Raw genomic sequence first — 22,810 nt, 5'->3', positions numbered from 1 at the left:
TTCGCATCAATGTATTTACCTCGTCATCAAGCCCATACCAACTCTACACGATAGTCACAACACGATAATACAATAATAGTAATTCGATAGCATATCACAATCGCTCAAACACCAATCACACTTGCACTCAATTAACCCAATTAACTCAACCACACATCCAACCAGACCAATTCAATCACACACTCAACCCGGTCAATTCAATCACACTCAAATGCATGCATGGCCGAACATCTTTCTCACGACCCGCGCCAGTCCATGCTCACTGTTCTGCTGCCACCGGCTACCAGGCCCATTTGTGCACATAGGAGCGTGATTTTTATATTATTTGGGGATAAAATCTGATTTAGGTCCTCAAATTATACTACTCTTTCAATTCAATCCTTCAACTTCTTTTCGTGCAATTTCGAATCCTCTAACTTGCTTGATATTCACAATCAAAACCATGTCACCTGTTTTGCCTTCTTCATCAGGTAAATATCTCTTCCCATTTTTGGCTCCTTCTTAGGCACCCATGTCACTTTTTCTTTTCAATTTGGTCCAAGTTTTGGTTTGGCTCCTTGTGTTATGCCCTTTATTATCTTAAAAACATTATCCGTTTGTTTTAAAAAAAATAAACAATTTAAAAAATATTTTTCTAAAAATAAATCGTTTATATTAAAGAAATCGAAATAATTAGTTAATAAGAAATGTTTTCATATACATACAAAAACACCATTTACTTCGTGAAAATAAATAATTCTAAAAATAAATCGTTTATATCGCTTGAAATGATTAATTAATAAAAAATATTTTCATCAACGATAATAATTTATGCTTAAACATTTTTGTGAGCGATGAAAATATTTCTCATTCATGCATTTTTGTAAGTAATACAATTGATCATCCAAATCATTAATTTTTCGCGAAACATAAGCATCCTAAACTTCATAAAAAAACCTTCATAAAATTTATTTGGGTTGTCCTTAAGCTCCTCAACCATTCTTCTACGTTTTTTTATTTATTTAGCAATTAACACTTCTATTTGTTCATATTCAAAAATCAAAAATTTTAAATTACTTTTTTTGTTTTAGTTTTTCCTATAAGATAGATACAATTTCTAATTGTTCATAAGTAAGTAGCACGATTCATGTATTAAATCTCCTTTGATAATTAGTTAGTTTTTAGGTATATTTAATAAGCACAAACCTTCATAAAATAAATCCGGAAAATTGACCCCACTAAACTTAAACTTTTAACAATATTCTTCATTATTCCGTCTTCGTTAATAATAATACCGATGTTATTCCATGTTGGATATATATAAAGCGAGATGTGGAGTTAACACAATTAAATTTTCTTCGCTCAGGCATGGTCTTTCTCGATATATTTTACTCGACATTTAAAGTCGTATTCCACCGTAAATCTCGCCTTCCTTAGGTCGGATTTTCGGCTCCATCCCTAATGGGAGCTCCTGATAAATTTACTAAACTTTTAGTATAAAAATAAGATTTTGCTCTTCGCATTAAGTCACTAGCACGTTCTGCCATGTTAGGGCATAATTGACCAAGTTGTCAAGTCAAGGAATAGTGTCCTAATGAGGTACGAAGGAGACCGTGGTCCGCCTACATTTGACCAATTCGTCAAGTCATGCAATTTTTCTCCGACAAAGAGGAGCGACACCAGCTAAAGCACGGAATTAAAAAATATAGTTATGTGATCTTGGAGATTCCTTTTAATAAGTGAACTTGTAGTCACCATCAGGTCACTTTCAATGCTCTAAATTTAGCAGATTTATCCAGCATAATTGTTAGGAGGAACAAAAGAAAAATATCAAACACATATCTTAGTATCTTACGTTTCATTATGGGTTAATACTACAAAAAACTCCAAACTGGTACGCACGCGATAGATTTATCCCGAACTAATTTTTTGATCACCAAAAACTCCAAACTGGTATACATGTGACAAATTTACCATCGGTTAGTTTCCGTTAAATTTTGCCGTCAAATTGTCAAGTCAAATGACACGTGGCAATTGACGGGTATGTCAATTTCAGATTTTACCCTCGTTTGTCATGATTTGTGCTTTTTTGTGATATTAATTCAATTTAATGAAAACTACTGGAGGGTAAATTTATCATAAATATATCAGTTTTGGATTCTTTGTGGTCAAAATATTAATTTGAACTAAATTTGTCACGATGTACCAGTTTGAGATTTTTTGTTATCAAAAAATTAGATTGAAGTAAATTTGTTACATAATTATCAATTTGAGTTTTTTCGTGATATTAAACTTTTATTTAATGACCATTTCCATGCGCCTACTTTGCAAATACAACTTTCCTTACCCACCGCCACCCACCACCGTCAAGCCCCCGTGCTGCCATGGTCGTGATCACCGTCAACCGCCCGTTCCCCCCATGGGCGCCACAATGCCTCGCGACCTCAACTAGAGGGAGGAAGGCAAGGGGATCAAGCTTGGAATCGGGCGACGGGACAAGCCAAGTAGTGTTGGACATGGCCGCGGGAGGCGTCGGCGACATCCGGTGGCGGCAGCAGCAGTGGCTGCCGATGGAGGCCGAGTTAAGGATTGAGTTGAGTTCAGGTGATTTGAGTGGGTAAGGAAATCAGAATTTTGGATGAGGAAATTTTCATAATGAAAACATGTTATTAGAGTCAAAGTTCAAGTCCTCGCCTTGGCTCCTACACAGATCTATTCGCATATTCTTGATGCAACAATTGCAGGGGAAGACTAAATCGAAAACATACAAGCATACAACACCGCATCGACGGATCAAACGAAATGCGGTCGTTCGACACTGCAGGATCGAGATCAAGCCATCGAGTGAACGGAATTGCTATTGGCTTCCCGCTCTTCCTCAAGCTGATTGCAAATTCTCAACCTTGTACTAACACGAAATCGAAATATCTCAAGTATCAACACTCCTAAACTCTTTGCCAAGGCTAGTCAAATCGAAGAATGAGCTGCCCACCAACTTCCATCGCGCGAGAGCGTGCGCATACAGTACCCACACACATTGGAAATACAGTAAGAGGCCGAAAGCAACATGCGAAAAGCAAGCTGCGAAAGAGATCTGTCTCGACCCAAATCAGCTCAAGATCAATCACATTGCGCAAGAAGACATCGAGAGCATGTTAGACATGGAAATCAACCCAGATTCAACCGATAACAAGGCCAATAAAGGCTGTTAATGCAGCTCTAAGACCGGGTTAAACTAAAGCTTCAGGAGCAAGCTTTTCCGGGTTCCACCACATCTGTTGATTTCACGTTTCCAAGTCACTAAATTCACGTCTTGCTTGGCAAATAAGGAAACCATGCAGTTAATGAGATGCCAATTAAGGAATAATAAGTAGATACATTGGTGTCATGGAAGCCTCTAAATTCTACTAATCAGAGCAATGCTTATAAATGGAAACTAGCTACTTTTTCCTCCATCTTGAATAGGTTGTGTCCTGTCACTGTCTCCTAAAGACAGAAATCATATTTGGACCTCTCCTTCATCATCTTTTCTGAGAAAGATAAAAATCGGGCTCTCGAAATTTCCGGGGAAAAGCTCGAAAACTATGGCACTCTCCTCATGCATGCATCAACGTAGATGGAAATAGATCAAACTGAATCACGCTTACCTAATGTACAGAGGACTGACAACTGAGCATAAGCAAAAAGATTTAAAGTGAATGAATCTTTCAACTTTCAAGCTCAACTGGCGATAACATTTTCACAGGGCATATATACTAGTATCCCTCGCTAGCAAAACAACCACCTTATGAGTTATATAACACACAATACCCAGACAAACATAGGAAATAATCAATGGAAATATCACCCCCTGCAATTCTCTCCCCAATCTTGTGTTATCCCCCCCTCTGCAATTGACCCTCTTCATGAAGACCCTCGTGTATATGAATCAAACAATTAAATCATCGCTAACTTGGCAACTTTCTTCCCTACTTCTATAATTCCTAATTTGGCAACGGCAAGTTCTCGTATATGTATCATTTACAACATCTAGATAGGAGAACCAGGAACACAATAAGGAACACAATGGAAGAAAGCGCGATCGCGAAACCGAGAACCACCTTATTTGGCCCGTGGTGGCGACCACTCTTGCCAGAAGAATCGCTGTCATCACCGTCGTTGTTGTCTGACGAGCTGCTATCATCTGCAGACGAGTCCGCCTTTGCCGGCGGAGGTGACAGCGGGAGCCCGTGCTTGTCGCAAGGCGAGATCCCGAGCTTCACTTTCGACGACATGACAGTGTGGTTATAGCACAAGTTGCTGTTGTCCCCAATCTTGAAGACCACCAGTTTGTTGATAAAAGACTCATTGAAAGGCATGATCCCATGGAAGTTGTTCTTCTCAAGATTCAAGTACTTGAGACTTTTCATCTCGGTGAAGAACTTGGGAATCGTCCCGTTCAGCTGATTCGAGCCCAGATCAACGTGGACAAGGCCTGGGATTGCAGACATCGACTCCGGGACGCTCCCGGAGATCGAATTGGACCCCAAAGACAGGTTCTTGAGCGAGATCAAGTTGCCGATCTCGGCGGGTATCTCTCCGGCGAGCGCATTCGAAGAAAGATTCAACAATTCGAGGTTTTCGAGGAAAGTAATCGAGGTGGGTATCCGCCCCTTGAGCTGATTACCTGACAGATCGATGCGGCTGGTGTTGAGGTGCCAGTGCTTGGGTACATAGCCGGTGACATTGGCGCGAGAGATGGCGAGGGACCTGAGGTTCTTGACGTTGCCGAGGATGACGTAGAGGCCGGAGGCGTTGACGGGGACGCCGGAGACGGTGAGCTCGGTGAGGTTCTGGAGGCGGGAGAGCCAGACGCCGGTGAGGTGGCGGAGGCTGCGGACGCAGGAGAAGGAGCGGAGGGAGGCGGCGAGGTCGGCGGGGAGGCGGGCGGGGGCGGCGACGGGGCAGTTGAGGAAGGAGAGGGACCGGAGGGTGGAGAGGGACTTGAGGGCGGTGAAGGAGAGGGCGACGTCGTCCGGGGAGCAGTTGGCGAGGAGGAGCGAGGTGAGGTGGCGGAAGGGCTTGCCGGCGTCGCAGGCGGTGGCCGCCGACTGGGCGGAGCAGGGGTCCTTGGGGAGCGGGATGTTGAGGGACTCCAGGGCTTGCAGCTGCTTCGGGTCGAGGGCGGAGGAGGAGGAGGAGGGGGTGGGGAGGGCGGCGGGGGAGGCGGAGGGGGAGGGGGTGGCGGTGGCGGTGGCGGGGGCGGGGGCGGCCGGAGTGGTGGTGGGGGAGAGGCTGTGGTTGCGGGCAGGGGAGGGGGAGGCGGTGGGGGAAATGGCGTGTGGCGGGGAGGCAGAGGAGTTGGCGGCGGCGGCGGGAGCGGCGGCGGCGGCGGAGGAGAGGAGGAGGAGGAGGAGGGGGAGGAGGAACGTGGGCGGCGGTGCCATGGCGAGGAGAGAGAAAGCTTGGCGGTGGGGAAGTGAGAGAGAGGGAGGAGTGAAGTTGAGGAGTGAGTTTCTTCAGTCAGGGTAGAGAGACAGGGATGAGGAGGAGAGAGGGAGAAGGGGGGGCGGGGGGGGGGGGGGGCCAAAATGACAGTTGGAACTTTGCTGGACATATATGCCCCCCATCGTTGGCCTACCAAATGACTAAACTGCCCCTGGGCATGATTACACGTGCACCGTCACGGTAATTGTAAAAAATGTAAGGGCCTGAGGGTCAAAGTCAAGTGTACTTATCAAGTTTAACTAAAAGTGATTAGTACCAATTACGACTTTGACTCGACCAAATTATCGACGTTCGCGTGTTTAGTACGCTGAAAATGATGGATCAATAATGGGTCGACGGAAAATTATTTTCGGTCAAAGAAAATATCCACAACTAGAATTAGGAAAATGAAATCTTTAATTTTTTTAAAAAAATATATTTTCCTGAAAAATGAGAAATCATTTTCATTTTATTATGAAGTTTTTTCCGGAATAAACACACCATTAATAGGCAACCATTTATAGAAATGCAGTGAGTTTTTTACTACGCGAAATCAATGGCTATATTGATTTTTTTTTTGTGCCTAATGTGAGCTATCAAAAATGAGAAGAGATTATCTAGCGTAAAAGCTACTACGAGATCTAAAATTCATTTTATGTGAATGGATACCTACGACATGATGAATCAATACATTTTACGAACAGTGCAGAGATTAAATAAATCGATAGTTGAATTTAATCATCGAGATCCCATAATAATGATCAATTTGAAGTTTGAGATCTAATATAAATTTAGAAAAGATTAAGGAGGAAGCGGATTGATTTAAATTCGGTTCTTCACGCATCTTGATGATCTTAATAGAATTTAAATAAATTTAGGATTTCGGGGTATGAGACGGATTTATGATTCCATTGACAAAATCTTGTCGTTTCGGGACGGATTTAGGATTTATCTTACCAGCATTCCAAAATCCGAACCGAATGCATCATTTCCAAAAAGTACTTACTCATGTAACTTTGCACATCTTAAAGTGCTACATCCATTATAATTTAATAGATCGAAAAATAATTCAGAGTTACCGCAACGGATTGAATATCGGATCTGCCTTTCGAAACCCATCTTGTTTATTCCAAATCTAGTAAAGTTAGCCTAAAGATACAATGCAAAATTTATTGCCACGTGGACCATTACGAGCTCTTCAAATAATATATTAAGTACAAGGCATCAAATTATTTCATGAATTTTGCAATTAATTTTCAAAATTATTGATGATGATGGCAACTATTGAATGTGATTCATTAAACGATTTATTAATGGCAATGAACTTGGTGGCCGTTTTTATAGTTAGTTGATTTCTAAATAGACTACACCAGCGTATTATTTTGCATGAACTTCTATAAATTCTTTCATTTGATTGTAATTTCAAAGATTTATATAACTGTATAATAACTTTGGACAACTAGAAAAATACACACTTTCTCAAACTTACATAACAAACACGATGAAAATACAATTGAAAATGATTTGGAACTTATTAAATTAAATGTATCCCATTTCTCTTATCATTGCTTAAATGATGAATACCAAGAAAAACTCTAAACTGGTATACATGTGATAAATTTACCCTAAACTAATTTTTTGACCATTGAAAATCCCAAACTAACACTTGTGACAAATTTACCCCAAACTAATTTTTTCACCAAAAAAAATCCAAAGCTAGTACACTTGTAACAAATTAACCCTCCGTTAAATTGGATTAATACCACGAAAAATCATAAATTGGTAAATCTACCCTGAACCGATATACCCACCAACTGCCACGTGTCATCCAACTCAATAATTTGACGGGAAAATATAACAGAAACTGACGGAGGGTAAATTTGTCACAAGTTTACCAATTTGAAGTTTTTTGTGATATTAATCCTTTCTTAAATTAATACATTTATTATCATTTATATATATTGTATCCAATGTTATGAGCAATCCTATCATTTAACTGGATTTTAATCGACTTTTTATATTCGATATTCATCAACTTTTTTTTTCCAATAATCTTATGGGTTAATATCTTGAAAAACCCTAAACTGGTATACTTGTGATAAATTTACTCTCTGCTACTTTCCGTTAAATTTTACTTTCAAATTGTAGAGTTGGATAATACAGGGCAGTTGACAAGTGTACTGATTTAGTGTTTTAAGTTTACAAATTTGTGATTTTTTATGGCATTGATCCAATTTAACGGAGGGTAAATTTGTCACAAATATACCAGTTTGGAGTTTTTGGTGGTCAAAAAATTAGTTTGGGATAAATTTGTCATATGTGTACCAGTTTGGGATTTTTTATGGTTAAAAATTAGTTTATGGTAAATTTGTCACGTGTGTACCGATTTAGGGTTTTTCGTAGTATTAACCCTATTATGTATTATATTATTATCGGTCCTTGCAACTGTAATATTAAAACATATAATGTTAAATAAATAGAAAGACAAGGGTCAAATTGGAATTCATATTTCAACAGACGACAAGCCCAGAATTAAAAATTAAAAAAGGGTACTGAATAAAATAATCCGGTCCATCAACGTAGACAGTTGTCCTTTTGCTTATGTATATAAAAAGCGTCCATGTTCACTTTTTCTAATTCCTTTGCCAAATAAAAAAAAGAAAAAAGAAAATTAACTTTATGTATTTCTGGGACGTCCCGAAATTTATGTAAATTGTCAATTTGGAACTTAACACAGCAATAATATTTAAAAAATACCCTTTGGTGTTCTTATGCACATTAAATCAATTTATAATAATAAGCTCGCAAGGAAAACTTTCAGAACACCAAAATAAACAATTAGATAGATACTTTCACACATAAGAAGATGTAACATGTTGGTTTCATTTTTCTAAACATTTCCAGGAAAAAAACTCAGGTAACTTAATTAATGTTATAAAATAGGGTTAATATCATTAACAATTTCAAATTGTTATTTTCATGACATATGAATTTTTAAAAAAATTTCGTTTTACCAAAAATCCAATTTAGTATTTACTCCAAATTAATTTTTATCTCAAATCATAAACAAGTACGTCATGGACTCACGACACATTTACCTCGACCTATTTTTTCGTATGATAGAAAAACTCAAATCGCTACATCTGACCAAAATCTACCATCCATAAGCATTCCTCCAATATCCCAATAAGATGTATACATGTCCACACACGTGGAAAACGCAACAAGAATGATCTGGCTTGGAAAATCACGAATCCAACGTGCGTTGACACGTTCAATAGGGCATAGATTTGGATCCGGAGCACCGGTTTCGGATTTTTATTTTTCGTGAAACCAAAAATCGGTTTGAAGAGAAATGCATCAGGAAGGTACCTGCTCGAGATCTTTTGTGAGACAAAAAATTAGTTCGTGGAAATTAATTTCACGAGGTACCGGTTTTAGATTTTCAAAGGTATTAATTAACCCTATAAAATATTTTTTGTTAATTAGATTCACATTATAATAAAAACCAAATAAAATGTTTTTTTTCCCTTTTTCGCTCGAGCTGGATATGCGTGGTGGTTTCCAGCTAATCTCCACGCGCACGCCTTTTGGCGAGGCCAACTTATGAGCTATGATGGGCTCATCATTCTCCCGCAACATGGTCCGTTTTCTAAGGAAAAATCAGAAACCTCATCCTCCCACGCGCGCTCGAGTACTGGAAGTGGGGAACTCGCTGCGGGCACGCGAAAAGTCACCATATCGGACGGCTGAGAAACCGAGAGATCGGGCGCGTGCGAGCGAAGCTCCTGCAGCGCGCGTGATTTGAGAACTTTTCTGAACGCGAAATTGAATTTCTGATAATTCCAATATATATATATATATATATATATATATATATAAATGGCAATTTTTAAAAAAGAGTGTGAAACCGAAAATCGAATAAATTGCTTGCACAATACAGATCCTTCAGCTTTTCCCTCTCCCTACATTTCCTAAGCCTTTTTTTTTTGGGTATGAAGCAAAAAGACAAAAACTAAAATAAAATATAATAAAATAATAAAAAAGAGAGGAAAAAAAAAGGGGAAGGTATCATAATTTCTGAAATAAATAAAGTAATTTTCCCTTTATTTTTATTATTTTTATTTTCTCTACTTTTTCTTATTTTGGGTTAATGGACAAGGGAATTGCCAATTTTTTTTAGGGTTTTTCAGTTTAACATCTCCATCTCCATATTGTGCAAAAGCAAGTATAATTATTATGGTGGTTGATGAAATTGCTTGATTGCTTTCTTAATTTGTGCTACCAACTCAATGCTTGGCTCAATTGAATATAATCATTAATGTTTTGATTTTGGAATTATTCGTAATAGGGAAGTTATTCCTTTGATGATTTCGTTTGTCAATTCGCAAAGCGAATATCGTGAGGTTAAGGCTCCATTTGTTTCGCAGAAAATAAATGATTTGAAAAATATTTTCCAAGAAAGAATTGTTTGAAATAATTAGTAAATGAATTTTTTTTCATTATCGATAATAATTTATGTCTAAATATTTTCATGGACAATGAAAATATTTTATGTTCATTCATTTTTGTAAGTGACACGAGCGATCGTTTTTAGAAAAATATTTTCAAATCATTTATTTTTCATGAAAGAAATGCATTCTAAAAGAGTAATTTGCGTGTACGATTCCCTTTTTTCATAAGTAAACATTTGTAATTAGAGAACGACAAGCGTTTCCTCTTCATGTTCTGTTCAAATGTTGTTATCAAAAGACTTGGTTGGAAATTCACTCTGCACTGTGTTGGAGGAGCTTCTAAATTTTTTTTTTTGAGACGAGAATTAATATAGAATAAATGTGTTATTGAGTATCAATTTGAGATTTGTAATGGTACTACCCCTTTTCTTAAACAAAAAAAATTCAGAACACTTCGAGATTAGCATTTTTTTTGTCTGGTGGACACAAAAATTATATGAGGTTTTCTTTCTCCAAGAAGTCATGTTTCTCAAACTACGAAAATAAATCTATCATCCAAAACTAAAGACCTCAAAAGAAGAGATTTCTGAATGATCTCCTTCTCAAAAGTTTGCTTCGCAGTAAGATCTGTCTCACTTCAAAGATGGAAGTGATCATGTTCTGAACGTGAAGATTCGCGCAGGACCCAACTCTGTGGCACCATCAAATTGGACCACTTAGGCCGAAAAATCTATGCAGATCAAAAGTATCCAGGAGGGATTTGATGTTACAACGTTTTGATCATGTCCTAAGACGGCTCCAATCCTTCCAACAAAACCCCTCCCAGCAACTCCAATTCTCTGTGTGCAGACACTCTTGCATACACGAGTCGCAATCGCCAGGGACAACCCACGTACCTACAAGAAAACATTAGGTGCCTCTGGTGATTCCACTGCGGAGAGAAATCACAACTCTGAGGTGGCGACACGTGTCCGAGGAGCTCACCGTGTCAGGCTCCCCACGGAGTTTAAGTTTGGCATCCCCTCTCTATCTCTTCATTAATTGCCGTCACCGACTCTGTCCTGCTCCCGCCCGCGTTCCCCCCCCCCCCCCTCTCTTCTCTGTTCTTCCTCACAGGTTGCACGAAAGGCCTCAAACATTTTCTCTCTCTTTTTCAAATTTCTCTCCCTCCCAAGAGCGAGCCTGCCGGTCCCGAGCTCAGATCCGCCGCTTCCGGCACGTCGCCTCCAGGAGCCACTCCCTCAAGCCGAGAGCCCGCCGGTCGCATCCCGAGCTCAGATCCGCGCCTCCGCCACGTCGCCTCCAGGATCCAGCCCGCCGGTAGCAGCTGCTGTGAGTGTTAGAAACCCAAAGGTTAAGACTAATATTATTAAGGCAATGGGATGCTTCAGTGTAGGTTGCTTGGTCTAATGCTCGTTGTCTTCGTTTGCACCTATATATATGTTCTATGGTATGGAACTCTGCTCATTTTTATTCCATCGAGAGTGAGTTCAGAAATAACTGGTAATAATGACAGGTTTTAGAAGTTTCTGTTCAACTTTGATTTTCAGTTTGACTTCAACTTGCAGGTCACGGTAGGAGGATTAAATTCAAAAGTTCAGTCGAGAAAGATCTCGTTCCAAGAGAATTCGTGCAGCAAAAGTCTAGTCAATTTGCTAAAATCTAAGCAAGAATTTCAATACGGTGGGTATGCCCATGGAGAATTTCAACTCGTGAAGAAATGACACCGTCAGCAAATGCATTGACATAGTTTGTGACTGGGAGATTTGTTCGTGTGTATTTTAGAGCCGAATGCTTTTCTATTACCCTATACAGCCATCACTAGAACACCCTACATGGTCTAGGGACGAAGATCACGAAGAGACCCACTGCCCAGCGGGTAAGCCGGTCTCGTCCGCGAGCAGGCACAACGAAGAATGCGGAGGCGGAGGCGATCAGAGCTCGGGACCCAGCAGCTGCGACCGGCGGGCTGGCTCCTAGAGGCAACGTGGCGGAGGCGCGGATCTGAGCTCGGGATGCGACCGGCGGGCTCTTGGCTTAAGGTAGTGGCTCTTGGAGGTGACGGCGGAGAGAAATTTGAAAAAGAGAGAAAATGTTTGAGGCCTTTCGTGCAACCTGTGAAGAAGAATAGAGAAGAGAGAGAGGGGGAAACGCGAGCGGAAGAAAGACACAGTAGGTTGACGGCAATTTATGAAGACAGAGAGAGGGGAGGCCAAACTTAAACTCCGTGGAGCCTGACACGGTGGGCCCCTCGGACACGTGTCGCCACCTCAGAGTTGTGATCACCCCACGGTGGAATCACCAGAGGCACCCAATATTTTCTCACTACTCTACTGGCTCCGCCTACAGCAGCCACCTCTGTGATGACGACCGCCAGCTCTAATTGACAAGACGTCATTCTTAGGAGAGGAACAACGCTGGTTTCCTCATTAGTTCATATCCAGCCGCCGGCCACAACTGCCTCTGGGGGTTGGATTTTCCTAATTACATTCCAGCCTTACACGGTGGTTGGACCATGCCCGCACCGGAGGCATTGTGTGGAATCACGGTCCTTCGTGAATTATTTGTTTCGCAAATTGTGAAAAAGATTTGTCTAATCAAAGCTATATAATAGATGATACTACGTAAAGGTTGAGATCGATCACATTAACAAGATATTATAATAGAATAAATTTCACTCGACATGCCAGGTTTGCGCCGATGCAAAATGAAAGTAGAGATGACATGAATTTGATCTCAGCCATTTTATTAATCAATATGAAAACCGATGAATTCTGGTAAATAAATTACCATATAAAGCACAAGATAAGCTGCGACTACATCAATTATCAAACTTTAGGCAAGGTGAGGTACGCGCTATTACCCCGGCATTCTTGAAGCTTTGCTTGGTGGGGACTCAGCAGCCCTCCCGTTGTAGGATGTAGCAGCCACATCACTGAGTAGTAATGGCAGTTTACCTGAGAAAAAGTCCCCCATCTGGTATAGCCTTCAATTCCAAGCATTACGACAATCGTGAACATAAAACGCCCCACCAGCTCATCAAGAGCGCCCTCCATTATGCAGCAGAGGAGCTCCTGCTTTCCACAGCTTCCAGTTGCATAACTAGGAAACACCATAGACTTTGACTACTTTGGTTGTGTCACAGACAATGAGGTTCTCAGTCACAGCAGGAGTTGTGCACAGCCAATTCACCTGAACGTGTAAAACGCTGTGATTTAGAATGACTGAAGGAAATAAATATGTATGTCAAAGAGATCATGAAGATAGATGCAGGAGAAATAACTTACTTTTCTGCTTAGATCGATGTTCAGATGTAAAAGATCACGAAGATCACTTTGGCTGCCACTTTGGTCCATATCAATGTACTTGAACAGATTCCACAACTTGATGGATTTATCATTTCCCCCGGAGATTATGAACTTCCCCCGCTCACCAAACATTGAAAATGCCCTAAAAATGTAGACCAGTTATTCAATATGCATAGATTTTAATTCTGGTGTAGCTAAATTAGGTCAGCCACTTACACACAAGAAACAGCAGCAGTATGACCGCCCAAAGTGTAATCCAAGTGTAATCTCCCCCGACTATTAGTATTTTCTGCATCGTTTGATCTGGAGTGAGATCCTTTTCGGGGTTTAACAGTACTTTTTGTCCTGTTAGCAGCCAGTTCTGATTCAATGTTCATTACATCGATGCCACCATCACCCCGTGCCACAACACAGATTTTGCCTAACTTGTCCAGCATATCAACATCTGGAACAGCTATTGAATGAACAAAAGCAGGATTGAAGCATTGCCCTGTGCTATTGCCACTTTTTATTTCAGACGACCCTGCAGTAAAGAAAATGAAATAGGAATCCTATTTTATATCACTCAAACCACAACAGCACTAGATGGACTCCAAAAAGATAGAAATGATGCTGCTGTACCGGAAAGCAATTATCTGAAGTTGTCCTACAGTACTTTGCCAAGAAAAAGTGATTCTACTGGAAAAGAATTATGTGAAGTTGCTTATGATAATTACAAGCTGATCTAGTTCTCTTGTTCTGGAAATCTAATCCAGAAAATGTCAATCCAACATGTGACAGAGGGTCTATAGGAAAAATCTCAACAAAAGAAAAAGAATAAAAAGAGATGATGCATGATAAGTCTGTCTAGGTGTAACTTCAGCCCACATTCTGGGAAAATCAACACGGTGAAATCAACTAATGATGAAGAATGACACATGAGATAACAATCATTAGCATCCCAAAAATGTAACATACAAGAGTAGTCGCTCATTCACCAAGTTATGCAACCTTTCAGACTTGAAATGCGCTTGCAGGAACTACTAGAGTACATAAATGGAGCAAACTCAAAATTCCAGTTCTCAAGAAAGAGTTCCAGATAACATTGTACAAAAAATATCTCGAGACACTATGAAATGGCCACCACTATCCTTTATGTAAGTCCAAACCCATCTGAAAAGAGGGTTGCTAAGGGTATGAGTAACAAGCCCAACATATTGAACACAATCTGATCAACCTAATTTAAAGATACTTACCCATGAATAAACTGTAAACCATCTCCATAAAAACTTACCTAAGTCTACAGCTTTGAAAGGTCTCCCTTTGGAGAAGTCCCACATCACTAGCTTTGAATCAAGGCCTCCAGTGATGACTGTAAGAAAAGGAAAAAACAAAAAGACAAATTGATGTATAGATATCATTGTAAAAAGAAGTCAAAATGTGAATTTGTCTAGTTGAGAAAAACATTAATTAGCAACCCTTATTACATCATTGCAGACTTTGAAACTTTTCGAGGATTCTTAAAAGTGCATTACCATAAGTTCTCTAGCTTTAGGTTGTACTTCATAATGTAACCACATATAAAATCAGTAGCTAAAGTATTACTTAAGAAGCTTGTAGTTAGAATTTCGCAGAAAAGTTATTTAAATGAAAATGTACTCATCGTACTGCATAGTCCACAGTCCTGGAGAAAAAAATAAACCAGTCAATAGGTACGGGTTCCAAGGATTGAATGATCTATATCCAGTGCACAACTAGATCAGGAATTGAAATTTTATTTGTTGTCAACTAAAGTATGATTAACAAAATAAAGAAAATCCTACAGAATCTGCAGGAGCATCCTGGTTGTATCAATTGAAGTAAGGACAATTAATGACTTCAAGACAAAGATGTGGAAGAAGTTTCACATAAAAGCAAATTAAAGTGCACCAGAATCTGCAGTTTAAAATCATAACTTGAATCTCAAAACAACACGAAGCAAAAAACATGTCCACGATTACAAATTTCTATTGTTTTTGGAAGGTTAATGTCCACGATGACAGATTTCTTCAATAACATGACTCCAAAATCTTTCAAATTCTACCACCCAATATCATATCACAGACCTATCAAATAAATGTCATGATCGTACATTAAATTTTTACTAACCTTACCATTAGTAGCTTATGGCCAACAAAAAAAGAAAAGCATAGGTAGCCAACTACAACGGTAATAGTATACCTTCCCAAGGTTTCCAAGGGAGGAACTGCACGCTGCTACAAATCTACACTCTAGAGTCAAGGACCAGAAAGTATTACTAGAAATTGGAATTAAATTATCAGCAAATGCAACACAAAACCAAATTAAATTCAAACTGGGCAATGAAAGGCTATTAAGCTGCGAATGCTACAAATATATTTTCCAACTCATGGTATTCCCCATATTCAGCATATATGACAGAAATGATATGCTAAGAAAAAACTGAGAAGGATACACTTGAATGGCCATTTCTTAGTGTTTTGTAAAGACATTGTTGACGAATATCAATAATCTGATGCACCAAAAAAAAGGAATAAGCTAAAAAGCAGGAAAAGTAGCATGACCACAGCAACATCAAGAATTTACTGCATTCTTTAGAGATGTAGGCTCTTATCAACCACAGTCATATGTACAATATGCATTAAAATGCGAAATGACAGATGCCATATATTATGTATCAAGAGAACTTCATGCAAAAATTCTCATCAACCATAATGGACACTGTCTTATCAGCATTTGTACCTTTATCTCGCCACCATCATCTGCTGCAGCAAGGAATGACTTCGAGCTGCATACAATCTGCACAAGGCAACACACACCTGTGTTATTTTAAAGGTTTAGCACAAAATACCCACTTAAGAGGAGTAAACAACATGCTATAAGAATCAGAGATGCTTATTATGAAGAGTCAAAGATCAAACTTCAGCCATCTCAAGCCAATTTGCAAGTAAAGTCTCATAAGTTAAGGACAACAGTAAAAAATCATAGATTTCCTTCTTTCAATTAATTGGATTCTCTTCGTAAATGTTGGGCGTACGATCATCTTTAATTCTCAAACGGAAAAATTGAACTGTATTGATTTATAAAGAAGCACTGAAGTATTTTGATGGCCCTAAAGCATGAGAAACATAATGAAATGCATTTAGAAAGATCACTATAACTAAATAATGCCCATTATATACCGACATAAGGTCATTTAAGATCAAGAGAAACCGCAACTATCTACCTGGTTTATTTCTTCTTTGTTGTAATCATAACACTCCAATGGCGTCCACGAGGTACCCTTCAGCATAAACGAAGGGGCTGATTATTAACAACATTGATGCAGTAACAGGGGTTCGAGATTAATAATACACTTACAATTCAATCATACATCTAGAATCAGGACACAAGGGAGGGAACGACATTTGAAATGAGAGAAAAGATAGGGCAAAGGTGAATATGATACAGGGAAACTACAGAGATGTAAATCCCAAGGCCGACATTACCAGACGAACGTCGAAGCACTTGACCTCCTTGCCGGACGAAACATATATAACATCTTCATTACCTATCAAAACCCAAAATTTTTAAATCACAATGAGTTCAGCTTACACTGGAAAATGCTAGTTTCAACATAACTGCATGTACAATCGTGGGCACCATATTGACTTCAAACGACACAAGCCCGTATACCCGAATTGACCTTTTATTCGGAAATTAAAGGGCGAGACAAATTTCAAGCAGAAGACTACCCAAGCAGCAGAATCAACACACAGAGAGAGGAAAAACTGACCAGGCTTGAAACACAGTGATGAAACGGCTTCCTTCCCAATCTCCATGACAAGCTGGACGTCTTTGCAACGCATGTCGAACCAGCAGACACAACCATCCTAATCAAACATCCAAATTTTTTATCAGAACAAGAGCAGCAAGTCTATCCTGGACAATCTAAAGCGGATGGACGAAGCATATATTACTTCGCCGGAAGTGGCGACGAGGCCAGGGCGGTCGCGGGAGGCGATGCAGCACGTGGCCGTCGCTCGGTGGCCCCTCAGCCGTCGCGGCTCCGTCGCGGAGCTCATATCTTCTTCTTCTTCTTCTTCTTCTTCACACTTTTCTCGTTCTCTGCTGGTATCGGGGGTTTCTCCCTGGTTCAGACAAACTGCAAAACAGAGTGGGCTGGGCTGGGCTGGCTTGGGCTTTTGAGATTTACTGAACATGGGCTTGAAGTACTTGCTTGACTTATGGCCGGAGTTATCCATGGAAAGAATTTAATCAAACTTTGGAAAAAAACTATTACGAGTTTTGGTCTCCATATCAATTTCCATCCTCACTTTTGTCGAGTTCCATCACTATCTAGTTCTATTTGGGAATTTGCCATTTTCCATTCAATCTCGCCCCTTCTCTCCATTTCACATCCCCCCAGGACGCCCACAACGAAGAAACCCAATTATCCGAAACCCTAACTTCCCCGCCCCACTGCTCATCCCCTCTCCTCTCCGGCATCACCAAAAGCTGGTCGGTGAACCTGGGACCGAACTAGTTCCCCCATAGATTTGGCCTCGAACTAGTCGGTACAAGCCGGTTTGGTTCGGTATTTCGGGGTGAATCGGACCCGATGCTCAACCATTAACATATAGGAAAACACAGCAAGATTTGATTTTGTGAGGGAATGTCCTTCATGAAAAATTAACGATTTAAAAAATATTTTCTTAAAAATCATTGCTTGCATCCATAGAACAATTAGGAAGCCTGTTCAAAATATAAAACCTACTTGAATAAGGAAACTTTCTTTTCCGAGCTCAAATTCAAGACATATTTTTAACAATCTCCACCTTGGCTTAGTGTTTGAGCCAAGTCACAATCGTTTCTCTGAAAATTTTGAACTTCAATATTACTCTCCCACAGCCCCCAATGGGCTTAATCGCCACAGATGCCTTTCAAGTCCAAGCCGTGCTTGAACTTCGCTATAACCTTGGACTTCATCAAAATACTAACTCCACCTACACCTTTAACTACTCCACAAGGATTTTCCAACTTAACCTCCTCAACCACAGATAAAGCAAAACCATCGTTGCATCCATATCTATGAGGAGATAGAATACGCACATTGTTAGTTTCAGCAGTTACAAAAATTGTTGGCTCTATAGGCTTCACCTCGTTATAAGTACCATCTGTGTCGATTATCCCGCTAGTACTTGCTACCTCAGGAGTTTATCGTTGCAACTCTACCTTAAGCTGAACACCATTCAGGTCCGTATGAACACTGCTAATAACACTCCTAGCCAGAAGTACTGAAGACTCATTAAACATAACTTCTTTGCTGATAACAGGTGAATTTAATTCCGGGCACCACAACCGATAAACCCGCTCACCTTGTGCATAACCTAGGAACATGCACTTTCTTGCCCTCCACTTTCTTGCATCACTTACTCAAACATAACATGAGCAATCAACTATTCTAAGAATAGAATGATCAGTAGCGTTACCTGACCACACTTCTTCGGGAGTCCGACATCCAATCGTAGTCAATGGAGATCTATTCACCAGGTAGCTCGTCATACGAAGCGCATCTGCCAGGAATCTCCTATTCAAAAACTGTAATCACTGTTCATCACTGTAGCAGTACTGTAGGAAGTTGAAAAAATCGCTGGTCAGGATCGTAATAAGCTCGTCAGTCGTCTATCAGTTAATTGTTTGAATAAGTCAGTGGTCTAAGAAGTCAGTAGTCCTAAAGTCCATCAGTTCGTGGAAAATTATTGGTGACTTCCAGAACTTCGCCAATAATTGGTCGCTTGTGTCTATATAAGGCTAGGCTTGTAATGTTTAGAGGCAGGATCAGCTCCCCAGAAAAGCCTTGAGAAATAAAAGTTGTGTGCATTATGAATCCCTAAATCTTCATTGCTACCTTTATGCCTGGTATGATTCTTTAAACAAACGTATGTGTGCTGATTAGTCCTGGTAGTATGCTCTACACTTGCCATGATTTGGAACCCGTGCATCATAATTCTGCTATTATAAAACAGTTCTAAGGTGCTAATCAAAATTCGAAGGGGAGCTTAGTGGCTAAAAGGTAGTCCCTTTTATAGAGGCCTAGAGAGCCGCTTGTGTGTGGGATAGCATACCTGCCACAAGTCCTGTCTTTGTTTTCCCTTATTAGCATCTTAGCACCCCTATACTAGTGAATTCGGCCGATCCTCTGACTATACAGAGAGGGGAATGGAACTTAAGCCAATTGAAGAAAATCAACAGTGATGCTAACCCAACTTATGTGGTTGAGGATCCCTTGAATTAGGTTTATATAGGTAATGACAAGTCACTTGTTGATCTAGTGTTACACTATTAAAAATTTATGTCCCTCCTAAGGTAAGAATATTGCAAGACTGCAATGAAAAAGATGCTGAGCTAAGTTCTTAATGAATTTCATAGCTATTATTTGTAATGTATAAAATTGCAGAATACACTTGATGGAATCACTTATATAAGTGTGGAGTGGGGCGGCTCCAATGAGAATTATTGGCAATAATCTCTAGAGCACTATGAATAAACCAAGCATGCGCATAACCTTTTAGTGCCAAACCGCATTGAACAACAAAACTTGTGGGAGTGTAATGTGATTGATGAAAATTATAATTCACAAAAGAAAATTCTTGCTTCATAGAAGTTTCGAACTTCACTAATGATTTCATGAATTATATTTCATTTTTTCTAGGTCTGGTTCATAGCCTAACAAGCACCAGTTTCGATGCATTACACTCCAATAACCCAGCATTATTTTATTTTTTATTTTCAAAACCTTTTGAAATATGTGAGGGATTGTTTGATATTTCAATAGTTTCGAAATATATGAAAGCAACGGCTTTGATAAAAGTTGACCACTATGAAAGCCATCATTTTGTAATGGCTATATAACGACTTTGTAACGGCATTGTAACGGCTTTATAACAATCATCTTTTCAATAATAACCAATTGTTTTATAACGGTTTTTCAACGGCTCTCTCTTTCATTTGAATATAAAATTAAACTTCAAACCACAATCGTTTAAGATCCACCAAATTAAAAGAGAATTTTCCTTTCCTTCTCATATCTTTCCTTTCTTTGCTAGGTTATACACATAACGTTGTTCATGTTCCTTCTATTATTCTATGCGAAATAAAGAAGGTCTGCTGTATCTTGAGAGGATAGCTGATGGAGCTTATCAAACCGAGTTTCATACTCCGAGGGGCGGAATTATCCTTAAAAGCAGTGCTTGCACGTTTCAGACAATTGATCTTATTTTCTCATTTTTTCTAACTAGTTTCCATCAATTTCTCATATCATATTCTCTAAACTTTTCCAACAAGAATTGTGGGTTCGTCGCTAATGTTTGTCTGGATGTGCACTGCATCACTCCATCGTTGGAAGACAATAGAGTTTGTTAAATTATTTTTAAAATTTTTATCAAATTAGGATTTATCCCACCTCCTCTCCCAAATTTTTTATCTTGTATTTTATCAGAGTATATTTGGTCTATAGGGTGTCCCCAAACACTGAATAGGATAATGAGTTATCCTATCCGGACTACCAAACACAATCTAAACGTACTCAATATTTTGGTCTTTAGATTCGAGGTCCCCGCTTCATCAACAGTCTACGGTTCACTGAATAACAGTTGGTTTCATTTTTTTCGTGCATGAGGACTGGATTGGTCCTGTTGGATGTTTGTTTGTAAAACAAACAAAACAATGCTTTTTCCTTTGTCCCACATAGGAAAGTTTTGGGTAAGTGGGCCATTTTATAGCGTGAGTGTCTTCTTACTCCTTAGAGTGAAGACAATGGGGTGTGTGCTAGTCCACACAATACCGCGTGCGGGTGCGCGAATAATTGAGCGATTTTGGCGCGATTATTAGGTGCACTTAGCACTTTGCACGCTTGCGCGCGCGGTTTAATTAGCTCTAATCCCTTTATTTTTTATTTTATTTCGTAAGGTTATCTCCTTAATCTTTATTAGTTGAAAGGTTGCATTTTGTTTATTAAATAATTTTCGAAATTATGAAAATTCGGAATTTTATTTATATATATTTTTTATTTTATTTTATTCCGAATTTTACATGTGTCTTTTCAAGACAACTTTCGGAGATTATACTTGTTCGATTTGCAACCTTTTCCGAAAGGTTGCATTTGTTCGGTTGCAACTTCTTCCGAAGGAATATCTTTGTTAGCTTTGCAACCTTTCGTGAAGAGTTGCCTATGAAGACCGATTTCTATATATGTCTGTTTTTGGCAAGAAGGAAATTCATTCAATTTTTCAAGTCTTCTTTCGAAAAACTACAGCCATCATTTTCAATTGTTTCCTAGAGAGATCCTGGAGAAATACTAGAATTGCTATCTAGTATTCTCAATTTGAGACTTTGTTGTATCCTGGAGGATTTTTGCCGGTGACCATTAGTAGCATTGTGGGGCAAATAAATCCTTAAGGAAAGTGATATCACGCCTCAAAGTTCGACTTGATTGCTCTCTTGATTCGAAGCCATTCAAAATTTTACAACAATCTTAAGGATTTATTTCTGTTCAACAATGGAGTCGGAGACAATCAAAATCATGAACCAAGACATGGTCAAACTGGATCGGTTCGATGGGAACAACTATGCTCGCTGGAGGGACAAGATGATGTTCCTACTCACTGCCCTGAAGATATCCTATATTCTGGATCCAAAATTGGCGCCTATTGAAGATCCGAAGCCTACTGTTGAGGGAGAACAACCAAGTGCGGAAGCCGTTGAAAGGGTTAACAAGGAAAAGAGGAAACGTGAGGAGGATGAATTGCTGTGTCGTGGACACATTCCGAATACACCGTCTGATAGATTGTATGACTTATTCACCGAGATGAAGTCGGCCGAGAAATTTGGAACGCACTGGAATTCAAGTACAAAGCGGAGGAGCAAGGTACCAATAAGTATTTAATCGCAAAGTATTTCGATTTCAAGTTTATTGATACTAAGCCCTTGTTGGAACAAGTCCACGAATTACAAGTGCTCGTCAACAAAATTCGTGCCCTCAAAATTGAAATTCCAGAAACCTTTCAAGTTGGAGCAATTATTGCAAAATTGCCTTCAACTTGGAAAGACTACGGAAAAAGGCTGATGCATAAGTCGGAGGACTTCACCTTAGAGCAAATACAGAAACATCTTCGTATTGAGGAAGAGTCACGTACACGTGATAATTCTGTTTTGTATAATTCCAAGGTAAATGCTGTGGAAAGAAAAAGAAAATTCGGCCAGAATTTTAAAGTAAAGAACGGGCATACATCTAAGAAGACACACAAGAAGAAGAAGGGTTGTTGTTTTGTTTGTGGCAAACAGGGACACTATGCCAAGGACTGCATTCATCGCAAGAGCATATCAAAGGAAAAGAACATTCCAACGGTGAAGGCAGATGCAAATTTGGTTGAAGAGAACTATGTGGCCATGATTTCAACCAAGTTTTCAAATATGAACATTGCTGAAATCAATGGTTCGATGGCTATGATTTCTGAGATCAATTCTGCCACTGTCCAATCCGGTTGGTGGTTAGATTCTGGAGCGACAGTTCATGTGTGCAAGGACAAATATTTGTTCAAGCAATTTGAAGAGACTATCGACACA

At 39.5% G+C, this 22,810-nt stretch overlaps 2 protein-coding genes across 2 annotated transcripts; both read right to left on the bottom strand.

The window, feature by feature from the left end:
• Nucleotides 1-3,667: 3,667 nt before the first annotated feature.
• On the bottom strand, nt 3,668-5,405 carry LOC115684772 (receptor-like protein 51). Its single transcript, XM_030609645.2, has one exon. The coding sequence runs from the start codon at nt 5,403-5,405 to the stop codon at nt 3,996-3,998; it is 1,410 nt and encodes a 469-aa protein (XP_030465505.2). The 3' UTR covers nt 3,668-3,995.
• Nucleotides 5,406-12,538: 7,133 nt separating this feature from the next.
• Nucleotides 12,539-17,311, bottom strand: LOC115668508 (uncharacterized). The gene is made up of 11 exons (XM_056313421.1): nt 17,164-17,311; nt 16,980-17,076; nt 16,693-16,754; nt 16,431-16,487; nt 15,947-16,003; nt 15,660-15,716; nt 15,407-15,449; nt 14,481-14,558; nt 13,424-13,730; nt 13,187-13,349; nt 12,539-13,091 (listed from the first exon to the last, which is right to left on the bottom strand). The coding sequence occupies exons 1-11, from the start codon at nt 17,266-17,268 to the stop codon at nt 13,002-13,004; spliced, it is 1,116 nt and encodes a 371-aa protein (XP_056169396.1). The 5' UTR covers nt 17,269-17,311; the 3' UTR covers nt 12,539-13,001.
• Nucleotides 17,312-22,810: the final 5,499 nt, after the last annotated feature.

The sequence above is a fragment of the Syzygium oleosum genome, unplaced genomic scaffold (assembly GCF_021117445.2).
Source record: "Syzygium oleosum isolate NSW1041296 unplaced genomic scaffold, Sole_v2.1 Sole_v2.01, whole genome shotgun sequence".
NCBI classification, from domain to species: domain Eukaryota; kingdom Viridiplantae; phylum Streptophyta; class Magnoliopsida; order Myrtales; family Myrtaceae; genus Syzygium; species Syzygium oleosum.
Note: the sequence above shows the minus strand (reverse complement) of the source record. Positions and strands in the feature narration are given on the sequence as shown.

Excerpts from the sequence above, each read along its gene's own strand:
- LOC115668508 (XM_056313421.1), bottom strand. The coding sequence starts at position 17,268 with ATGAGCTCCGCGACGGAGCCGCGACGGCTGAGGGGCCACCGAGCGACG. Across the intron at positions 15,450-15,659 it reads TAAGAAATGGCCATTCAAGT|ATTTGTAGCAGCGTGCAGTT; the intron begins GTATCCTTCTCA and ends TCTAGAGTGTAG. Across the intron at positions 13,350-13,423 it reads ACTGCTGCTGTTTCTTGTGT|GGCATTTTCAATGTTTGGTG; the intron begins GTAAGTGGCTGA and ends CTACATTTTTAG.
- LOC115684772 (XM_030609645.2), bottom strand. The coding sequence starts at position 5,405 with ATGGCACCGCCGCCCACGTTCCTCCTCCCCCTCCTCCTCCTCCTCCTC.